Source organism: Microcaecilia unicolor, chromosome 6 (genome assembly GCF_901765095.1).
Source record: "Microcaecilia unicolor chromosome 6, aMicUni1.1, whole genome shotgun sequence".
Taxonomy (NCBI): domain Eukaryota; kingdom Metazoa; phylum Chordata; class Amphibia; order Gymnophiona; family Siphonopidae; genus Microcaecilia; species Microcaecilia unicolor.
Genome location: NC_044036.1, coordinates 103,127,311 through 103,151,280, shown reverse-complemented (window position 1 = coordinate 103,151,280; position 23,970 = coordinate 103,127,311). Strand labels below are relative to the sequence as shown.

Below are 23,970 nucleotides of genomic sequence, written 5' to 3'. Positions count from 1 at the left end.
GGGCAAGCCCAAGAAGCATTGACATTGATCTTCCTCTGGAACACCGAGGAAACACCCGGTACCCGAGAAGCGTTGGCGCTGAGAGGACCACACCCCTTCCATACAGGAGGTACCAATATGTGGGTCTCCACACAGCCAGGATCAGACACCTGCTCAGACTCCGACAGTTCTGTAGCCTGTCTCTGAACAGACGCCACAGCCTTTCTTGAAGTCGGCCCTTGATGAGTGCTCTGGGCCTTGCTCCCTGAGCTTTTGGCAGGGCTATTTCATTGGAGTGCATTGGCGTCTGGGATGCTGGTGCCTGCCATGCCTCTTGCTGCTGTCCCACATGGCCATCAGTCTATGGTGAGGTCTCAGATACTGGTGCTGCTTGCGGCCTCGTCGTTGACTGCCGTCCGTTTCTGCACCCCCTTGACGTCTGTGGAGGAAGCTTTGCCGGAGTCTAGATGGGAGCCGACATCTTGATGCCCCTCTTGGGGCATGGTTTCGCTTTGTCAAGGCAGGCTCGATCTAGGCCCTCCCATGAGGAATTTCTCGCTGACACCAATGAGGAGAGCTCATGGGAGACTGATGAGGATCCACTGTAATTCTCTGATGAGTTGTCCTATGATATTAAATCTGATCCCTCCTCTCCATTGGAAAGGAGAAAATCTTCACTGGAGAGTGTTTCCTTCCCATCTTTTGTTAAGGAAACGGCATCTGCCATTCCTAGTCCTTTGGAAGTGGAGGATGAACCCAGGGTTAAGATTCCTTCTGCAACTACCTCCTCATCCAGAAGGTTTTGGGGCAAGTCGAAGAGGGATCCCTACTGCTCAGAGGCATAGGTATGCTCCTTGCCAACCTCAGCAGGTTCAGCCTCATGCTTTTTCTTGTCAACAGCATTCGCCTAAGGCCCAGACAGCTCCCCAGTCAAAGTTGGGGACAGGCTGTTGACTGGCTCCAGCAGAGCATAGCCACAGTAAATGTGACTGTCACAATGTCAGAGCCATGACTGTGTCGGTAGCCCACTTGAGGTCAGCCTCCATTGAAGAAATTTGCAAGGCTGCAACGTGGTCTTCAGTCCACATTTTCACATCTCGCTACTGCCTTCAGCAGCATACCTGACGCAACCATTGATTTGGACAGACAGTACTGTAGAATTTGTTTGGGGTCTAGAATCCAACTCCACCCCCTAGGCCTGTTTTATTTTGTTCTTTTCTGGTCCAGACTGCACTCTTACAGTTTTTGTATTTTGACTTCAGTGTTGCGAGGTTCATATTACCACTGTTGTTTTCGGTGAGCCTGGTAGCTAGGGATTCCCACATGCGAGAATTATTGGTTTGCTTGTTCTTAGAGAAAGCAAAGATACTTACCTATGGTAGGCATTCTCCGAGTACAGCAGGCTATATGTTCTTATACCCTCCCTCCTCCCCTTGGAGTTGCCTCTCTGCTACTTCATTGTACTGGTGGACCCATGCTCTCACAGCGGACAGGAAGGCATTTGTGCATGCATGGTGGGAGTGCTGCACGTGCTCTTAAAGCTATACAAAGCTTTTTTTTTGTGTTTTTTTTTCAAGCTACGAACTGGGCGATATGGTACACGTCACCCACATGTGAGAATATATGGCTTGCTGTCCTCGGAGAATACCTGCTACAGGTAAGTATCTTCGCTATCTTGGTGAGCTTAATAGCTTTTGAGATTTGTTTTGACACACATTTGTGTGTGATTTATGGTACGACAGGAGAAGTATTTAAAATTAGTTATGTCTGACAAATCGAAGTCTAAAGTAGAAAATTGAATATTTGTATGAACATTTGTCTCTAAGTAAATGTAGACGATTTGTAACTGGAACTGTATTACAGAAAGCTGGAATTACATTCAAGATGGACAATCGCTTGCCAAACCTTGTGAACCTGAATGAGGATCCTCAGCTCTCTGAGATGCTGCTTTACATGATAAAAGAGGGAGAAACAACTGTTGGGAAATACAAAGCAGATTCAAGCCATGACATCCAGCTGACTGGAATTCTGATAGCTGCTGATCATTGGTATGGTTGGTAGAGGGAAACAGTGCACTCCTGCAGCAGCAGGCCAAGCTATTACTGTTTATAATAGTGAAGAACTGACTGGATTCTCTTACGTTGTCATGGTGTTGAAATAGTGCATTAACAATTCTAGATCAAATAAAGCAACTGGTGAGAGTTATGGAATGGTACAAAAATGTAGTTAGATTTTTTTTGAATAATACTGTATTTAAGCTTCGTTCTGTATGAATTTAATAGAAGTGACTTGGTATTTTTGAGAAATCTGATTTCCTTAGGAGATTCTGTAGTCAAAAGCAAAATGTATTTCTAATTGATATTTCCTGTTTTAACAGCATTATAAAAAATGTTGATGGTACAGTGAGTATTACTCCACTGGCAGATGCCAAAACATATGTAAATGGAAAGCATATTTTAGAATCAACTGTTCTGCATCATGTAAGTAGACAAGTACAGACATCCATTTTAATTTTGCATGGATTATTAAATGTTCTCTAAACTAAAAGGAAACATATACCTTGAAGTACCCCCTTTGTGTGTTAAAGGGGATGCTCATGTTGGAACTGTCCCTTTTTCAGGAAATACTGTGGTTTGATAGCCGTCAATAATAATAGAACGTGCAAATGGAGCATTTTTCAGACCTAGTTCAAAGTTGTCCTCATGTGCAGATACAGATACATTTTGACACCTGCTCATGCTTTACCTGTACTGAAGGGAGGGATTCATAGGTTTAGGGTACTGATGACGTGCATATTATGTATTTTCATAAGAATGCACATTTATTTTTAGTTGGAAAAAGTACTCGTAGAAAAGGTTTTAAAAAGTACCTGCTTATGTCTGTAGGCACTTTTTCAAACTAAAAATGTGTGTGACTTTCACTTTGAAATCTGATGCATTATTGGGTAGAAAGTGCCTACTGATTTTTGTAGCTGTTCAGGCAATATTTTATTTTATTTTTTTATTTTTGTTACATTTGTACCCTGCGCTTTCCCACTCATGGCAGGCTCAATGCGGCTTACATATTGTATACAGGTACTTATTTGTACCTGGGGCAATGGAGGGTTAAGTGACTTGCCCAGAGTCACAAGGAGCTGCCTTTGCCTGAAGTGGGAATCAAACTCAGTTCCTCAGGACCAAAGTCCACCACCCTAACCACTAGGCCACTCCACTCCAATAGGAAAGTGGATGAGACAGAAGACTGGGGGGTTTGCTGTTTTTGTTTTCATCGACTGGGGTCATGTGAATTTTTAAGTACTTATATAGGAGCATTTATTTATTTGTTACATTTGTACCCCACATTTTCCCACCTATTTGCAGGCTCAATGTGGCTTACATAATACCATGAGGTGGTAGCTACCTCAGGTGATGAAACAAATACAGAGTAATGTTATAGTCAGTGAAATAAATATGTTACAAACACAGTAGGGAATCAGAGAGAAGAGGGGTTATAATGTGTTCATTATAAGTTTTTGTTTGTATTGCTGAATTAAGCATTTAAGTTCGATCAGAAGGGTATGCTTTTTCGAATAAGTTGGTCTTTAGTGATTTCTGGAAGCTGAGGTGGTCGTACGTTGTCTTTATGGCTTTTGGTAGTGCATTCCAGAGTTGCGTACTTGTATAGGAGAAGCTGGATCCATAAATTGATTTGTACTTTAGACCTTTGCAGCTAGGGTGGTGAAGATTTAAGTATGTTCGTGATGATCTAGTCGAGTTTCTGGTTGGCAGGTGTATGAGTTCATACATATATCCCGGGACATCGCCATAGATAATCTTGTGGACCAGGGTGCAGACTTTAAAAGTAATATATTCTTTAATTGGGAGCCAATGTAGCTTTTCTCAAAGGGGTTTGGCGCTTTCGAATCGTGATTTTCCAAATATGTCTGGCTGCTGTATTTTGGGCGGTCTGTAACTTCCTTATGAGTTGGTCTTTGCATCCCAAGTAAATTCTGTTGCAGTAGTCGGCATGGCTTAGTACCGTTGATTGTATCAGGTTGCGGAACATTGCCCTTGTGAAGAATGGTTTTACGCGTTTGAGTTTCCACATTGAGTGGAACATTTTCTTGATTGTAGAGTTAACTTGGCTTTCGAGTGTAAGGTTCCTGTCAATTGTGACACCAAGGATTTTCAGGTTATCTGAGATAGGGAGGGTGTAATCTGGAGTGATTAAGTTTGTAGGTATGTTTGTGTAGTATTGGGATGAGAGGATAAGACAATGTGTTTTTTCTGTATTGAGTTTTAGTTGGAATGCATTTGCCCATGAGTTCATGGTGTGCAAGCCAAGGTTGATTTCATTGGTGATTTCTGCCAAATCATGTTTGAAAGGGATGCATATTGTAACGTCGTCTGCATAGATAAATGGGTTGAGGCCCTGGGTAGATAAGGACTTGGCTAGTGGGGTCATCATTAGGTTGAAAAGGATTGGTGAAAGTGGTGATCCTTGAGGTACTCCACAGTCTGCTTTCCACGGCAATGATATAGTTGAATTTGATTTCACTTGGTATGTTCTGGTGGTTAGAAAGCCCTTGATCCAACTGAGTATATTTCCACCAATCCCGAAGTAGTCTAGGAGTCTTAGTAGTATATAATGGTTTACCAGGTCGAATGCACTAGACATGTCAAATTGGAGGAGAAGTATGTTATTGCCTGCTGCTATTTCCTGTTTGAATTTGGCCAGGAGAGTGATTAACGCTGTTTCGGTGCTGTGCTGAGGGCAAAATCCCGATTGTGATTCATGAAGTATAGAGAATTTGTGTATGTAATCGGTGAGCTGTTTGGTTACCATACTTTTCATCAGCTTAACTGGTAGTGGAATAGGTGCTACTGGGCGGTAATTGGTGAGATCATTTGTTTTTTTTTCTTAGTATCTTTTGGTATGGGAGTGAGTAGGATGTTACCATTTTCCTTGGGGAAGAGACCTTGTTGGAGCATGAAGTTTAGGTGGGAAGTGAGATCTGTTCTGAAGTGGTCAGGGGCGGATTTTATTAGGTAGCTGGGACAGGTGTCCAATTTGCTGTGGGTATTGGAGGCTGTGTTCAATGCGTGGGCAACTTTTGACGGTGAGGAGAGCGAAGTTGTTTAACCAGATTCGATCCGCTGGGTATTCTCCTGAGATTGGGTCCAGGCTATAAATGAAGTTTTCTATATTGGTGGTGTTCTGAGGAAGATTGTTCCGTAGTTTTACAATTTTCTCGTTGAAGTTTTTGGCAAGTTCGTCTGCCGATGGGTTGTCTGAGTTGGTTGTAGTTACTGAAGTAGTGTATAGTAATTTGTGTACCAGTTGGTATAGTTTCTTCGTGTCTTTGTGATCAGGTCCTATTTTGGTTTTATAGTATGATCTTTTGGCGTGTCTTATTGCGTATTTATATTTCCTATGTGCTTGCTTCCAAGCGTTAAGTGTGAGACCGTCTCTTTTTATCCATGCTTGTTCGGACTTTCTGGTTTGTGTGTGTAGTTTTTTCAGTTTGTCGTTGAACCATGGTACTGGATTATGTCTATGTGATGTTCTTGTGCGCAAGGGTGCTATTTCGTCTAGTATGCTTCTGTATCTTTGATCCCATTCAGAAAGGAAATTTGTGGAGTTGGTCTGTGCTGTCCATCCGTTATTGTATATCTGTTGCCAGAATGTTTTCGGATCTGTTTGGCCCCTTGTGGATAAAGGTTTGAAAGGCATTTGTTAGCTGTTTTAATAGTTTTAATAATCAAATGAAATTTCCTATAGCAGTCAAATGATTACTTAGATGTCTCATTACTTGCAATAATGTCTATGGATGTTGCAGGGAGTTCTTTCTTTCTTTCTTTCTTTCTTTCTTTCTTTCTTTCTTTCTTAATCCTTGGGGCATAATTTTACTGCTGTCAAAACTATTTTTATAACATCTGTACAGGGCGAGACAAAAAAAAAAGTAAACCCTTAGATTGTTTTGCATTTTCTCAACCGCTTTGAATTTCAACAAGAAATTATTAAACAACATTTTAATTATCTTAAGCTATGTTGATGTTGCTGACATTCTAGCATTACTACCTAGTTTTTTTGCACGTTAGTGTTCAAGGTAAAACACAGTAAAATAATGTCATTCAAATGATACAATTAACAATGTGTCAGAATTTTCGCAGTCGCTGTAAATGCTCAGTGTCCACTCCCGAGCTTTAATACAGGCCTTCAGTCGCTTTGGGAAGTTAATAGCCTTGTCAATTGGTCCCTTTGGCAGGCTGTCCCAGATCTGCAGTGCTTCCTTGATTTTGGCGACTTGTGGCTTTGGGTGAAGCTTGTGATAGGCCTCCAACATTGCTCCCCAGACAAAAGTCCGTCACTGTGATGTCATTAACAGTAAGCTTTTATTCTGTGTCCCCCCCCCCCCCCCCCCCAAATATTGGTAGTTTTGTAGTGCAAACATTTTTAAAACCGTGAAAACTGCTGGGTGATCACGATAAGTCTGTAACTTTTACATGTTTAAAGATAATCTCATTCTTCTCGGCACATAAACGTAGATAGTAACAACAAATACAGCTGTAAAATTTCATGTTGAAATTCCAAGCGGTTGCTAAGAAAACGGCAAACTCTATGGGGGTTACTTTTTTGTTTTTTTTGCCTCACCCTGTAGAAAAACATGAGATCTGATTAGAAAAACATGAAATAGCCTTTTTCAAATTCTCGTTCTAGGGTGACAGAGTGATTCTTGGTGGAGATCATTATTTCAGATTCAATCACCCAGTAGAGGTTCAGAAAGGGAAAGGGCCATCTAATGGACCAGTCTTATCTTGTGATGGGTTGAAAGACTTTGAATTTGCAAAGAATGAATTGCTTATTGCACAGAAATCACAGTAAGTACTTCACAACAACTGACTTGTCATAGGTGTTAACTGACTTTTTCAACTAAATTGAGCCTCTATCCACACTATACTTGCAAAATAACAATCCTAAGTGGATAATACTATTAATACCAAACTGAGAAAAGAAAGGGAAAAGCCTCAGAGGTCTATGGTAATACAACACTCTAGTGGACCGGTCCGTGGAATGCTCTTTTAACGCTTAAAGCTTACTCAGGGCTGTTCACACTGGACCTCATTCTATCGGCAAAAACCTTTTCATCAATGCTTATTCGTTGCACATCATTTATTCTACCTAAAACTTATTTTTACTTGTCTTTTATATATAAAACCTCATATATCATGCAGTTTACTTATCTGTACCTCTCTCTCTTAACCCACCTTTAACTGACATCCGCCATTACCTTTCAGGCTGACTAGACGACATCGACCATGACGCTGTTTGTAAATGTATATGTGTGTGTATGTGTGTGTGTATATATATATATATATATATATATATATGTGTGTATCATCCCCTCAATATGAGGGGATGATGGGGGACAAGTCTTTAAAACGGAGTCAACAACGTTGGAATCACAGAGTTGATTCTCTTGAACCAAAGAGCTGAATGTGGCAGTGGAATGGGCTATTTTTCTTTAATTTTTCGCTTTGTGCTTCCTTTGACAAGTGTTTAAAAAAAAAAAAAAAAAAAGCGCAGGTGAACTAAGACATTAATGGTTGTTAGAAGAAGCAGTTTAGATCTGATTGGCCAGAAGCAGAACACAACATGATCATATATATATTCTTTAACCAATCCATGATCATGTTGTGTTCTGCTTCTGGCCAATCAGATCTAAACTGCTTCTTCCAACAACCATTAATGTCTTAGTTCAACTGTGCTTTTTTTAAATTTTTTAAAACACTTGTCAAAGGAAGCACAAAGCGAAAAATTAAAGAAAAATAGTCAATTCCACTGCCACATTCATTCCCTTTGGTTCGAGAGAATCCACTCTGTGAATCCAACGTTGCTGACTCCATTTTAAAGACTTGTCCCCATCACCCCCTCGTATTGAGGGTAATATACGCTCTATCACTCAACATTCAAATTCATCAAAACTGTGCTTAAATTGTCCAGAATGCATCACCAATGGAGCTGTCATTTTGTGATTTAGCATACAGGAGCGATGCTCACTCAACCTAATGCTTAGCTTTCTTGTGGTTTTGCCTATATACAATTTCCCACAAGGGCATTGTAGGGAATATACCACAAAATCAGAACGACAATCTATCTTGTTTGAGTTAAAACTTCTCACTATTACAAGGATTTACAAACTCATGACATTCTCTCATAATAACACAGGCCTTACATGAGCCACATTTTCGATGTCCTGCTTCCAATGGCAGCGACATCCCATTACTAAAAGATAAATAAGCAGGGCTTAAAATCTCTTAAGTTTCTGCCTCTCAAGAAAGCTACCCACAGACTTTGTCTTTGATCAAAATTTGCAGCCTGATTGTTGGGTCCTCCCCTAACTTCACATATACATTCCAATCACATAACTGCATTTGCTTCTCTCATATAGTCCACCCGTTCTTGTACTATGACAGCTCCACCTTTATCTGCCTTCTTAATGATTCCCTCATTGTTTTGAAGCTGTTTTAATGAATTCCGTTCTTCTCTCGTCAGGTTATTTTTAAAGTACAAATTCCATATCATCAAGCTGATCAATCCATAGACTGGTGGGTTGTGTCCATCTACCAGCAGGTGGAGATAGAGAGCAAACTTTTGCCTCCCTATATGTGGTCATGTGCTGCCGGAAACTCCCCAGTATGTTCTCTATCTCAGCAGGTGGTGGTCACACACAGCAGCAGCTCTGGCTAGGCCTCCAAGCCTAATCCTTAGGTTTTGTTGAGGCCTGGGGTTGAGGGCTCTTTTGAGCAAGTGCAAACCTGGTGGTGCCAGGTCCCTCCTTTTCTCCCCCCTCCCGCTGGCTCCGTTTAAAAAAAAAAAAAAAATTTTAAACGTCTTTAAAGACGTTTAATTCGACGTTTCTTTAAACGTTCATTGCAGCTACTCACTGGGACACCAGTTCGTTACAGCTCGGAGCGGCAAGCAGGTAATTTTACCTTTTTATAGCGGGCAGGGGGTTCCCCGATTCTTCTCCTCGTGGCATATGGCGTCGGAGGGCGAGGGCGCAAAGGGTCGCTCCCCGGATCGCTGGAGCGCTTCTAGAGGGGATGCGGGGGTTTTACAACCTGATTCGCCCTTGATGGGTGACAGTTTAGTGACCGATGAATGTCCCGGTCGTTCCTCCGGCGTGGCGGTTTTTTCCCGCCATAAACGCCCATCCCCCGCTCCTCGCCTCCGCCATCTTGGCCGGCCACGCGGCTCGGACGGCTTCTTCGTGGGCCGCCCTTGAGGTTGGAGACATTAATGCCATGAACGCCCTTAATTTGGGCGACGGCACAAAGCGGCTAAAGTTAAGCGCCGTTCTTCCCGCGCGGCTCCTTCACGGAGTTTCGCGCCGGACGCCATTTTGGATGCGCAGCATGTCTCTCCCCCGCTATTGCGAGCGCCGGTTGAGAGTGCGTCTAGGGCTGTTGCCCAGGCTGCGGAAGTGCACTGTCTGGGGGGTTTCTCCCCCGAGTTTGTTTTGCTGCTGCATCAGGCTTTCCTCATGCAAAACGCTGCCCCTGCTCCCTCTTCTGATAAAGAGGTTGAGGTTCCCAGAGGTAAACGCCCTCGGGTTGATTTCCAGGCCTTGGAGGACTTTTGTCTCCTCCGATGTAGATGAGGGCAGCGTGTCTGAGGTCTCCCAACGGTCCTTTGCGGATTCCTTGGAGGAGATAGATCCCCGCTCGGATGGAGCGGATGACCCCTCTGCAGCGCGGCTTTTTAGCCCAGAGGATTTGCCCAACCTGTTGTTACAGGCCATGGACACTTTAAAGATTTCCTCTCCGGAGGACGTCTCTCCCTCAGCCCCTGTTGGCTCTGCCATTATGCTGGGGACGTAGCGCCCGCCTAGATCCTTCCACGTGCATGATGCCATGCACACCTTAATTGCGGCTCAATGGGATGTCCCGGAAACGAGCCTTAAAGTGGCTAGGGCTATGTCCCGCCTCTATCCTTTGGCTGTGAGTGAACGTGAGGCCTATCTGTGGCCTACCGTGGATTCTTTAATCACTGCGGTGACTAAGAAAACGGCGTTGCCGGTGGAAGGTGGCACGGCCCTAAAGGACGCCCAAGACAGAAGATTGGAGGCGGCCTTAAGGTCGTCCTTTGAGGCAGCTGCGTTAAGTTTGCAGGCCTCAGTTTGCGGCTCCTGTGTGGCCAGGGCGTGCCTGACTATGGTGCAGCGGGCTTCCCCCTCGGATCTTTCCTTGAGGGCTGATTGGCCGGCCCTGGAATCGGGCTTAGCCTATTTGGCAGACTTGCTGTATGATGTCTTGAGAGCCTCAGCTAAGGGCATGGCTCAGACAGTCTCTGCGCGGCGGTGGCTTTGGCTGAAACATTGGTCTGCTGACCACGCCTCTAAATCCCGCCTGGCTAGATTGCCTTTTAAAGGCAAGCTGCTCTTTGGGGTCGAGCTGGACAAAATCGTGACCGATCTCGGCACGTCTAAGGGCAAGAAATTACCAGAGGTCAGGGCTCGGGCTAGTACTCGTCCCGGTACCTCCAGAGGACGGTTGCTGGAAGCCCGTCGGTACCGCCCGGGCAAGTCGGGTTCCTCTGCCCCCTCTTCCTTCAAGAGGAATTTCTCCCCCAAGCAGCATTCCTTTCGCAGAGACCGCCGTCCCGGAGGTGCTCCCTCCGGTCCTCCCCCAGGGTCTCGTACCCAATGACGGGGCCTTGGTCCACGCCCCAGTGCAGATTGGAGGACGGCTGTCCTCGTTTCTGGGCGAGTGGACCACTATAACTTCAGACGCGTGGGTGCTGGAAGTCATCAGAGACGGCTACAAGCTAGAGTTCTGCCAACCCTTAAGAGACGGGTTTGTACTCTCTCCCTGCAAGTCTCCGGTCAAGCTGTGGCAGTGCAGCAGACCTTGGACAACCTGATCCGCCTGGGTGCGGTCGTTCCGGTGCCAAAAAATCAGATTGGCAAGGGACGTTACTCCATTTACTTTGTGGTTCCAAAGAAAGGAGGTTCTGTCCGGCCTATCCTCGACCTCAAAGGGGTCAATCGGGCCTGGAAAGTGAGGCACTTTCGCATGGAGACTCTCCGCTCTGTTATAGCGGCAGTGAAGGCAGGAGAGTTCTTGGCTTCCTTGGACATCAAGGAAGCGTACCTGCATATTCCCATCTGGCCTCCTCTCCAACGCTTTCTGCGTTTTACAGTCCTGAGACGACACTTCCAGTTCAGAGCCCTCCCTTTCGGGTTGGCTACTGCTCCGCGGACCTTTTCCAAAGTAATGGGGGTCATAGCGGCCTTCCTGCTAAAGGAAGGAGTACAAGTCCATCCTTATCTGGACGTCTGGTTGATCCGAGCCCCCTCTTATGCAGAGTGCGGCAAAGCTATGGACCGGGTAGTTGCTCTGGTGAGCTCCCTGGGATGGATCATCAACTGGAAGAAGAGCCAGCTGCGCCCGACTCAGTCCCTGGAGTATCTGGGAGTTCGATTCGACACCCAAGTGGGCAGAGTGTTCCTGCCAGACAATCGGATTGTCAAGCTTCAGGCTCAGGTGGACTAGTTCCTAGTAGCCTCTCCTATTCGGGCTTGGGACTACGTGCAGCTTTTGGGCTCTATGACGGCCACGATGGAAGTAGTGCCCTGGGCCAGGGCTCATATGAGACCACTACAGCTATCTCTGCTGCTGCGCTGGACTCCGATGTCGGAGGATTATGCTGTGCGCCTTTCCGTGGACCCAGCAGTGCGCAAGGCGCTGAGCTGGTGGACGCAGACAGACAAGTTGTCTGCAGGATTGCCTCTGGTGACCCCGGAGTGGATTGTCGTCACGACAGACGCCTCTTTGATGGGCTGGGGAGCCCACTGCTTGGGAAGGACAGCGCAGGGGCTCTAGTCTCCTGCAGAGGCAAGTGGTCTATCAACCTCCTGGAACTCAGAGCCATTCGGTTGGTGTTATTGGAGTTCATCCCGGTACTGGTGTTGTAGCCTGTACGGGTCCTGTCGGACAATGCCACGGCTGTGGCCTATATCAACCGCCAGGGAGGTACCAAGAGCGCCCCTCTAGCCAAGGAGGCTATGAGTCTTTGCCAGTGGGCGGAAGCGAACCTGGAGCAGCTTTCAGCGGCCCACATTGCCGGAGTCATGAATGTCAAGGCGGACTTTCTCAGTCGCCATACCTTGGAGCCCGGAGAGTGGCAACTATCTGCTCAGGCGTTCTTGGACATCACGAAGCGCTGGGGCCAGCCGAGCCTAGATCTGATGGCGTCATCGGCCAATTGCCAAGTGCCGCGCTTTTTCAGCAGAGGACGGGACCCTCGATCCCTGGGAGTAGATGCTCTTCTCCAACAGTGGCCGACACAAGAGCTCCTCTATGTGTTCCCGCCCTGGCCCATGTTGGGCAGGGTGCTAGACCGGGTGGCAAAGCATCCCGGCAGGGTAATCCTGGTGGGTCCGGATTGGCCCAGACGTCCCTGGTATGCGGACTTGATCAGGCTCTCAGTCGACGATCCTCTGCGGCTGTCAGTGGAGCAGGGCCTGTTACATCAGGGTCCCGTGGTGATGGAGGATCCCTCTCCCTTTGGTCTTACGGCCTGGCTATTGAGCGGCAGCGTCTGAGGAAGAAGGGCTTCTCAGACAAGGTCATCGCCACTATGCTGAGAGCGAGGAAGCGCTCTACTTCTACTGCTTACGCCAGGGTTTGGCGTATCTTTGCAGCATGGTGTGAAGCAGGCTCACTTTCTCCCTTCACTGCTCCAATTTCTTCAGTGTTGGCGTTCCTGCAAGAAGGTCTGGAGAAAGGCCTGTCGCTCAGTTCCCTTAAAGTCCAGGTAGCGGCTCTGGCTTGCTTCAGGGGCCGCCTGAAGGGTGCTTCCCTGGCTTCGCAGCCAGATGTGGTGCGCTTTCTCAAGGGAGTTAATCACCTGCGCCCTCCTCTGCACTCAGTGGTGCCTGCGTGGAATCTCAACCTGGTGATAAGAGCATTGCAGAAGCCGCCTGTTGAACCCTTGTCGAGGGCATCTCTGAAAGACCTGACGTTGAAAGCAGTCTTTTTGGTGGCTATCACTTCAGCCAGAAGAGTTTCCGAGCTCCAGGCGCTCTCATGTCGAGAGCCTTTTCTGCAGTTCACTGAGGCAGGAGTGACTATTCGCACAGTGCCTTCCTTCCTGCCCAAGATTGTTTCTCGCTTCCATGTGAATCAGCAGCTCTGTCTCCCTTCCTTTCGTAGGGAGGACTACCCAGAGGAGTACTCCGCTCTTGAATATCTGGATGTGAGACGAGTCATCATCAGATACTTGGAAGTGACCAATGATTTCCGGAAATCGGATCATCTGTTTGTCCTGTTTGCAGGTCCTCGTAAGGGTCTGCAGGCTGCTAAGCCTACAGTGGCAAGATGGGTCAAGGAAGCCATTGCAGCGGCTTATGTGGCCGCGGGGAAGGTGCCGCCTATCCAGCTGAAGGCTCACTCCACGAGAGCTCAGGCGGCCTCGATGGCAGAGGCCGGATCCGTCTCCTTGGAAGAAATATGCAAGGCGGCAACGGGGCTTCGGCTCATACATTCTCCAAGCATTACCGTTTGACTGTGGCTGCACGGGCGGAGGCCCGGTTTGGAGCTTCAGTGTTGAGGTCAGGGATTTCTATGTCCCGCCCTGGGTGAGTACTGCTTCGGTACATCCCACCAGTCTATGGATTGATCAGCTTGATGATATGGAAGGTAAAATTATGTATAATCATACCTGATAATTTTCTTTCCATTAATCATAGCTGATCAATCCATAGCCCCTCCCAGATATCTGTACTGTTTATATTCTGGTTGAATTTTAGGTTCAAGTTTAGCCTTCAGTTACTTCAGGAGGACTTCGTGTTCAAGTTCTTCTTTCACTTGGATTCTTCAAGAGTTGAGACGAGTTTGTGTTACAGTGAGCTGCTGCATTCCTCTCCCCTCCGTTTTACGGGGCTGGATTGAGACATAAATTCTGCCGGCACTCCCTCCCGCTTCGTGCGGCTGTAGGGCAGCTTTGTACCCCTCCCGCTTCGGCGGTGTTAGGGTCAGTCAGCTCCTCCCGCGGTTGCGGTTGCAGGATAAGCCAGATCCCCCCGCATCGGCGGGTGTGGTGTCCCTCCCCCGCTCCGCGGGGATGAGCTGGACGGATTCCCCTCCCCCACTTGTGTGGGGATGAGCTGGGTTAATTCCCCTCCCCCGTTTCGGCGGTGGTGAGCTGGGCAGAGTGTCCCTTCGTGGGTGTAATTCTCTAAGTGCTGAGTCCTGCGGATGGAGCTTTGATATCGACATACTGAGGAGTTTCCGGCAGCACATGACCACATATAGGGAGGCAAAAGTTTGCTCTCTATCTCCACCTGCTGGTAGATGGACACAACCCACCAGTCTATGGATTGATCAGCTATGATTAATGGAAAGAAAATTATCAGGTATGATTATACATAATTTTACCTTCTTAGCCGCTACATTTAACGTCTCACAGGACAATTTCTTTGAATACTTTCAAAATCGGGTCCAAGGAACCTGGAGGCATCCATGTGGTCTTTAAACGTTTTCAATTCTACATCCAAAGCAAGCCTTTCTACTTCCACCAATTTGCTTCTTTCAGTGATCAAGAGCATGAGATCCAAAGAACATTGATTTAATATCATGTTCCAACGTTTTATAAATTCCTCATTGTCTCTGAAACTCTGCAGTTGAAAAGTTGTTGGAGCTTCTTGTTCAGTGTGGCCTCTACAGCAGTGGTGACTTCCGCTGTAATCGCAAAGGTCCGTGCCAAGCTGATAGTGGGACTGGGTGAAGAGCATGGGGCTGCTGCCTTGTGCTCTGCTGCACGCTACTTGAACCTATCTTTCTTTTTTTATTTTAATATGTTGAGATGCGTGGTAGGGCACCCAGCTGAAAGGAAGCATTGTCCAAATCAGATCTGTAGTTGAAAAAGGTAAAAAAAAAAATCTTCTAATCAAAGCAGATTATAACTGATGGAGAGGGGGCAGAGAGGAGCAGCACAATTCCATTGCGTCACGTGACCCAAAAATAAGATTTTAAAGTGAATTCGATAATGATTTGGGAGCCATTGAAGTTGAGAAAAGAGTGGTGATTTGTTCAGTTTTTCTGGCTCTAAAGTAATCTGGCAGTCTTATTCTGGATGATTTGATGATGCTTAATTTGTGATGTTGGTATTTTATTTTTTTTATTTTTGTTACATTTGTACCTCGTGCTTTCCCAATCATGGCAGGCTCAATGGGGTTTACATATTGTATACAGGTACTTATTTGTACCTGGGGCAATGGAGGGTTAAGTGACTTGCCCAGAGTCACAGGGAGCTGCCTTTGCCTGAATTGGGAATCGAACTCAGTTCCCCAGGACCAAAGTCCACCACCCTAACCACTAGGCCACTCCTCCACCTGCATTAATGGAATTGCAATAATCTAGGCGAGAAATCAACAGCACATGATGGGCTGTATGGAGGTGTAGTAGACCCTGAATGATTTTCAGAGCACTGTGTTTGAGGAGCTAGCTAAACTAAAGGTGGACAAAGCGATGGGGCCAGATGGCATACATCTTAGGGCACTGAAGGAGATTAGGAAAGCTCTGGCACTCGGTTGGCTAACCTATTAGAATCGGGAGCAGTCCCGGAGGACTGGAAAAGGGTAGATGTGGTCCCTTTGTAGATGTCTTTTCCTGCTGTCTCACCTTTGCTGGTTAGGCCTGAACCATCTTTTCCTGAACTGAATATGGATTCTGCAGCCTGGGGCCTGAACACAACAGTAACCAGCTTTCTTTAAGGAAAAATACTTCTTGGCATAACACTGCTAGTGACTGCACCTGCACCATCCAAGAACATGTGTTTACGTGCACTAGCCATCCACCTTATCTCCTGGAAAGGTGTGTAGGTTTGCCTTTACAGAGACAGAATCTCTGGTACATCTGGGAACCATGAGGGGAGTTTTCTACTATAAGATATTCTTGCTCGAAGGTCATAAGGCCTCATTGTCATGACCGTGAATAATCTGCTGGACAGAGATACACAGTTGCTGATTGGTCCATGTGTGTTACCTGACCCAGAGGAATGCCAATGCTGGGATGAAAGAGAAAAGGAGTTTAAGTGAGAAGAATATTGCATGGTGTATGGATATCTCTTTCAAAGAAGCTAGGGACTAATTTGCCAAACACCTGTGGACTGAACTCTGTGCGGAGTACCGCAAGAAGTGCAGTTCAGAAGCAGCTTTATGATTTCCCCAAAGACTGTGTAACCATCTGCACAGAGCAGGGGCCTTGAACTATTCCTGATTTACAAGGGCTCACAGGTGTTCTGCTGGAGCCTAGAAGAGAATCCAATTCTTCATATCACCTGAAGTCTGGAACCTAAGGACAGCATTTTCCTCTATGGCTCAGGTTTTAGTTAGCTCTGATCTTTGCCTGCAACTGATTAGTTACAACAGGATTGGTGGTCAGTTGTCAATTCTGCTGCTGTTGTAATCGTTTCTCAGGATATTATAGTTGTATAGATATTTTTTCATATATCTGTGTAATAATCAGTATATTTTGGTAGTGTACAGAGTTTTGAAACTTGCTTTGCATTTTGCCATATTCTTTGTATCTATAATAATATATTTCTGTTTTGGCATTATTCCTTTCATTGGTGCAGCCTGTCAGCAAAGCCCAAGGGCCAATTAGGAATTCTCATATCCTTAGCAAACTAGTCCAGAATAATTGCTATTTAGTGATTTTCTGATATAGAAGTTCCTTACACCTCTCCACAAAAGTGAAGTAAGGGAAGAGGTTGGGAACTATAGGCCGTAAGTCTCAATAGACTTTAGCAAGGCCTTTGGCATGGTTCCTAAAGTGACACTGTTAGGAACTGGTTGAGTGGAAGGCGTCTAAAGCTAGTGTTAAATGGGGCTCTTTCTGAGGAAAGAGGTGTTATCAGTGCTGTGCTGCGAGGTTTGGTTCATTGACCGGTTCTTTATTTTTATTTTTTAGCATTTTTGTAAGCAATATTTTTGAGGGGCTATCTAGTAAGGTTTGCCTCTTTGCAGATGATACCAAAATCTGCAATAGGGTAGACTCCCCTGATGGTGTGGATGAGGAAGGGACCTAGTGAAGCCTGAGGAATGATCTGGAATTTGGCAGCGATTTAATGCTAAAAAAATGCAGGGTCATTCAAAAAATTGAGGGAACAGTACAGTTTAGGGGGTTGAAGAACTTGTGTGCATGATCAAGATGTGGGCCTTAATTAAAGGTTACTAAACGCTGCCAATAAACTATAGAGGCTTGTGCAAACATACAGATGCTAAGGATCAAGTAACTAATGGACAACGAAAAAACTTCTAAAAAACTAACTGGCAACAAAAAAATAAATAAAAATACAAAAAAGATATGATACATTAATAGACTTCTTACCAATATGCTCAAGAATAGTGGTAGATACTATAGTAACATTGAAGAAAGCCGTCAAGTGAAACCAATACATAATATATCTGTATGGAGGTGAGATGGTCAGGACTATTGAAACAATACAATAACATGAGGCAAAATTAAAATAAAACAAAAGAAAAAACTAAAAAGATAAACAAAAAAAGAACTAACTATGGTGAGCTCAGCAAGTAACTTGCTGAATATGGTGCACTAATATTCTCAAAATAGAAATAAAAGTAAAAATAAAAGCATGAACTATAATTCTGCCAGTATATTGTAAAGGCTAACGTGACCATTTAAAAGCTATGGAGAAAATGTATCACTGACTAAAAAGGAATGAAATAACTTAGAGCTCTCTACAAAAAGTGTGGTGTGCTCCCATGCTAGTGTCACTGGAAAAAAGATGCAGAGTAAAGTCAGAGCTGGCGCCAAAGAACATAAAAACATTAATACAAATCTATCGTTTAAAACAATATATTGTTCAACTGCAAATAGGGTTAATCAGACAATGTTAAAATATGAATCAAAACTTAAAAATAAGGAAAACATATTTTAAGTACATAAGTACCGCCATACTGGGAAAAGACCCAAGGGTCCATCAAGCCCAGCATTCTGTCTCTCACAGCGGCCAATCCAGGCTTAAAGAACCCGGCAACCCCCCCCCCCCCCCCCCCCCCCCCAAAAAAAAAAAAAAAAAAATTTTTCAATGGACTTTTCCCTCAGGAATCTGTCCAAACCCCCTTTAAATTCCGTAAGGCCAGCTGCTGTCACTACATTCTCCGGCAACGAGTTCCACAGTCCAACTACAAGCTGAGTAAAGAAAACTTTCTCCATTTGTTTTAAATCTACCTTATTCTAGCTTCATCTTGTGTTCCCTGGTTTTGTTGTTGTTGTTTGAAAGTGTAAACAAATGCTTCACATCTGTCCACTGTAATCTGCTCATTATCTTGTAGACTTCTATCATATCACCTCTCAGCCGCCTTTTCTCCAAGCTGAAGAGCCCTAACCTTCTCGACCTTTCCTCATAGGGATGTTGTTCCATTCCCTTTATCATTTTCGTCGCCCTTCTCTGTACCTTCTCTAATTCCTTTATATCTTTTTTTGAGATGCGGCGACCAGAATTGGACACAATACTCGAGGTGCGGTCGCACCATGGAGCGATACAACGGCATTATAACATCCTCGTGTTTGTTTTCCATCCCTTTCCTAATAATATTTTACTGATGTTCATAAATTATTCAAATGATGTATTAAAATAAGATGGTGTTGAGGTCAGAAATCAATGCCGGTAAAACTAAGTGAAGCCGGTGCCTGAAAGAGAGAATAGGAATGTTTTGCAAATGCTAGTTGGGTAGAGGATGGTTCTGAAGGCATGATTGTGATCTCTGGGATAGAAGTTGTCTGTCAGCATGAACTGCGTCATGAAGTTTTGGATCATTTTCCCTCTTCAATCCAACAAGAAAAGAATAGACATGAAAGTGGATGTATACAAATTTTGATTATAATGTTAGACGCTTTTTCATTAGTGTACTTAATTCTTTATCTATCCTTTTATCCTGTTAGACTTGAAGCAGAAATTGAAGAAGCACGGCTGAAAGCGAAGGAAGAAATGATGCAAAGCATTCAGATAGCAAAGGAGATGGCAAAGCAAGAACTTTCTTCTCAGAAAGCAATATATGAAAACAAGATAAAAGCCCTTGAAGCAGAACTGGTAAACTATTGTCATACAGTTATGTAAATGAGAAAATGTGTCTGGTAATTACAAGGCACCTTTTGAAAAGCTGAGGACTGCAGTTGCAGGGAACTACCGCTTCAGGTTTCTTTCCTCTTCATAATAAAATATATAAATTGTATTTTTCTCTGCAGAAACGTAAGAATTTATAAAATCACAGGATTGAAAAGGGACTTTTTTGAAAGGATATTGCTGTAACCCATTGTCTCCAGACAGGAGCCAGTATACTTAAACTAGCCAAGAATGGTCTGTCTGTGTTAGGGGTGTTATTTCAATACTGCTATCCCAGTATTCTGGGATGTCAGTCCCTATGTAGAGTAGTAAGTCTAGTATGTGACCCTCTTCATGGTTTGGAGAATTGATCACCTGTGTGAATCCTAGTGCTATCATTATGTCCAGGAAGACAGCTGTGGTGATATCTAAGGTTTCGATGTGTAGATTGAAGTCTCCCATGATCACCATCCTAGAGTAATTCAGGGTTACTTGTGTAATCAGATCAAGGAGTTCTTGCACAGATATGATGCTCGGTATACCATGAACAGCCAGATTGGTTTCTCCTCTTCTAACTGGATTAAGAGATTCTGATTCATTTAGCTGGCGAATTCTGATTCATTTAGCTGGCGAATTCTGATTCTGTGCAGTTTGATTGTATCTCAACTCAGGACTGCTACCCCTTCACCTTATTTTCCTGGTCTTGGTTGATGTTGGATGTTGAAACCTGTTGGGAATAGTTCAGCCAGTGGTAAACACTTGCTTTCATGTAGCCAGTTTCTTATTTCTAAGATGTCAAGATGCTGTTCATGAATTACTGAGGATTTCTTAGCAGCTGGTCTGGCATTCACTAGGCCTATAGTTCCAAAGAGTGGTCTGTGGTTGTTGGGGGGTACCTTTGGTATGGCAGTGTAATAAAAGTGAATTTTAAAGATTGTTTTTCAACTTTGTTTTGACTGACCAGTGCATTTGGGGTCTGTATTGTTGATTCGAAGTAATTCTGTTTAAAAATGATTAACTTTGTGTGAAAATAATTTGGTATGTGAAGAGGAGGATGGTGCTTGTTTTAGGAGTTCAGCCTGGCCACCTGGACTTGGAAACATGTGACCATGTTCCCACAGTATGGCTTGTTTACCTAAACAGAAGCATTCTGTAATTTTCCTTAGCTCTGAATATGAGTTCTAAGCCTTATAAAAAGGGGGGCTTGTTGCAGCAGAGGTTTGAGGCTTATCTGTGGGTAGACATATCGCGCCAGAGGACTTGTTCCTGGTCATAAGGAGACTTCGGGCTTTCGCTGCAACGGGCCTCCCAGCTGATGATAAGGGCCTGAAATTCCTGACCAGTGATGTTGTATGTATAATATGTATATATCTGTCTTATAGCTTTCTTTTAGCTAGATGATTTAATCATTGTATATATATCTTAATCATTGTAGATTTTAGCACCTCTAATAAAGGTCTCATTTACCTAATACGAATCCAAAAGAATCCACAGTAATTTTTGAGTAGTCTGTGTCAGTGAGACAGGCTGTAAATCCATAGCAGTATAGGCAGTGAGATGATCTCTTACTGCTATGTAGGTGGTTGACCTCTTACGCTTTTGTCTTCTCTTTGGTTGTGTGGGGATCATAGTTTTCTGTTCCACACACCACTGGGTCCCTGAGGTCTCTTGGTCTGCTGGATCAAGGCACATTCTTTGTTTCAGAAGCGCCTTAGGCAAATTTCACTGGGTGGCACTATAGCCTTAAAAGACTCTGGATCAGCAATTTATCAGTTGACACTGTAGGATTAAAGGCTTTAAGTCAACAGGTCTGAGAGAAGAGACCTTTTAAAGTTGTAAATTCAGACAAGGGCCTGGTAGATCAAAGTCTTCTAGTAACAGAGAAACCAAATGATTGTACTTTGCACTTTGTGAATTTCTTTGGAGACTTCATTTAGAGAGGGTTGATGGTGGATTTTTAACAGATCCTATTCACACCCCTTTTTTTTGTTCAAAAACAATATACTCAGTGAATCACACATACACACTCACAACCACTGCGTGTCTGCATTTATACTTGTAATGAGAGGAAAAACCTCATACTACTGTTGCCACTTGGTTGCTTTTAACTGAAAAAATAGTATTGGCGCACAGTGAAAAGTAATCATAGGCAAAAAAAACCTCTCATCTAATTGTGGTATAATAATCCAAAACCACTTATCTTTTATCAATGCTCCATTGCTCCGTGGATACTCTTCTATAAGAGTGAGGTCCTGGCTGACCTGTTTCGCTGTTGCTTCGTCAAGGGTCCTCACCATACAACTGTGGGAGCCTGGGAGCTGCAAGCCGCTAAATTGCATGGAGCCAATTGGCGCCATTTTGCTGATCGGCTCCGTGCGATTTAGCGGCTTGCAGCTCCCAGGCTCCCACGATTGTATGGTGAGGTCCCTTGACGAAGCGACAGTGAAACGGGTCCGTCGGGACCTCACTCTTGAAGAGTATCCATGGAGCATTGATAAAAGATAAGTGGTTTTGGATTATTATACCACAATTAGATGAGAGGTTTTTTTTAACATATGATTACTTTTCACTCTGCGCCAATAGTATTTTTTCTGTTAAAAGCAACCAAGTGGCAACACTAGTATGAGGTTTTTCCTCTCATTACAAGTATAAATGCAGACACGCAGTGGTTGTGAGTGTGCATGTGTGATTCACTGAGGATATTGTTTATGGATTTTTAATAGAACCAGAATCTTAAAAATAGTTGTATAGTTACTTTGTAGTTTCTGGTTCTGATATCCTTGGGTGGTCCAGTTGAGGCAGGTTGCTGTAGACTTTCTTTGTTGGCCAGAAGGAGGGTTAGATGTAAATATAGATCGAGCTCAGATCACAGGACGTGAGAAGAGTTATTTGTAATATGAAGGGAAGATAGAAGTTTCCTTTCTTCAGATAAAATAAATTAAAAGTTTGAATTAAAACTGAGGACTGGTGCCTCAACACAGACTGAACAGAAGTCTGTTAATGTTTCAGTTGTAAGGTAATCTAAGTTGCAGGAGCCTTGGATAGTTGAATATAGATAACATAAGAACTTCCATACTGGGTCCAATTTCTGTGGGAATATCTGTCATTATGACCTCTGTTTTTTTTTTGTTTTTTTTGTTTATACTAGAAAGAAGAAGTTCAGAAGAAGCATATTCAGGAAATGAATAACAAAAAGGCTGCAAATAAAATTCAAGATCTGGAGACTCGAACTCTGTATCTTGAGCAGGAAGCACATGTGAACAAGAAGCGCTTAGAGATGGAGACATTCGCTACCAGACAGGTATTCTGAAACAATACGAGTTCAATGAATTACTAAATTGTTTCTCTATACTATAGCTTCATTAAAACTCTATTAGAACACAACATTTTTAGAAAGTGTGCATACTATTTTTTTTTCATATGGCTACATAATCTTTTATTTAAAAAAAAACAAAAAACTTTCCCTACATCTTTACTTTTTTGTCAGTTTGATACCATGCTTATTATAGGGGTCTCCTTATTAGTGGAAGGTATTTTTCAGAAATTTTAGAATAGTAGTAGTTTCAGTAGTTTATTTTTCTTCAGTTTAACTACATTTCAATAGAAGGAAGCTTTTACCCTTGCTATATACTTATTTGATTTATATACTACTATTACTACTAATCATTTCTATAGCGCTACTAGATGTATACAGCGCCATACACATTATATACAGGTACTTTCTCTGTCCTTAGAGGGCTCACAATCTAAGTTTTTTTTTTTTTTTTATGTACCCAGGGCAATGGAGGGTTAATTGACTTGCCCAAGGTCACAAGAAACTGCAGTGGGAATCGAACCCAGGTCTCCAGGATCAAAGTCCGCTGCACTAAACATTAGGCTACTTATATATATCCCATTATTGATTTTATTTGGGTGGTGACATGGGTTATTTCCTTTACTCATTTCTTTTCCCTTCTAAAGCACTGGCAATCTGGAACCTCTGATTGAGGTCTGGAAGAAAAGACTTCTTTTGAAGCTGAACTTTAAAATGTTTGTCGACGGAATTTTCCTGAATACTGGTTTTGATCAGCTTTTTTGCTTGAAGTGTTGCACTTCTGAACTGGGCTAGCAGTGGATTATTTTTGTCACAAGATCAGTCGTTTGTGCTTTGAGCTCCAAGGGGAGATATTTTTTATAGATCCTGTAACGCATGGACAGAATTTAGCATATTTCTTCCTGTGATTCTATTCTGTTTCACTACTTTTCTGCAAATCTATCCTCATAGCTACTGTCTACCATCTTTATTTTTATGATTTCCAGGCGTTAGAAGACCATACAGTTCGTCATGCCAGAATACTTGAAGCCCTGGAGGCTGAAAAACAGAAAATTTCTAATGAAGTACAAGTCCTGCTGCAGACTCGCAACAAGCAGAAGGATGCAACCTGTATGTTTCAGCACTCTTGCGTTTTTCTTTCATTAGAAAGCTCATTGGTTAACAAGGTTATAAATCCAAAAGAAATGCTGTTTTATGGGAGTGAGATCCTTGTTGCATCTGCACTTTCCCCCCCCCCCCCCCCCCCCGGCCCAGCAGGACACAGTTTACAGACAAAGAGGCGCCTCTTTTTGACCCTATGCTTTCTCAGACGTGATTTCAATAGACTCCATCCAGACATGGGAGCCCAGAGCCACAGAACATTTTTGGATGTGCTAAAGTACACTAATGCTTGAGTAAACTCTGCTTAGGGATGGCAAAAATGAAAGCCCTTTCTGACAGTAAAACACTGTTACACCTGAAGAAATGAGCTTTTCGATTACTGCTCTGTAAGTGGGTGAAAGTATTCCTTTCTTTTCCACCATGCATATATTTTTACATATGGGTTTTAGAGGTATTCCTGG

At 43.8% G+C, this 23,970-nt stretch overlaps 1 protein-coding gene across 3 annotated transcripts in view; it reads left to right on the top strand.

The window, feature by feature from the left end:
* KIF14 (kinesin family member 14) overlaps nt 1-23,970 on the top strand; it is a 180,296-nt gene that overhangs the window by 70,721 nt on the left and 85,605 nt on the right. For 2 of the 3 annotated variants that reach the window (XM_030207053.1, XM_030207056.1), the window contains exons 13-18: nt 1,843-2,027; nt 2,357-2,459; nt 6,679-6,839; nt 18,936-19,083; nt 22,244-22,396; nt 23,395-23,518. In XM_030207053.1, the coding sequence (XP_030062913.1) occupies nt 1,843-2,027; nt 2,357-2,459; nt 6,679-6,839; nt 18,936-19,083; nt 22,244-22,396; nt 23,395-23,518 (874 nt within the window). The remainder of the gene's footprint in view (nt 1-1,842; nt 2,028-2,356; nt 2,460-6,678; nt 6,840-18,935; nt 19,084-22,243; nt 22,397-23,394; nt 23,519-23,970) is intronic. The other variant, XM_030207054.1, reaches the window with a different exon arrangement.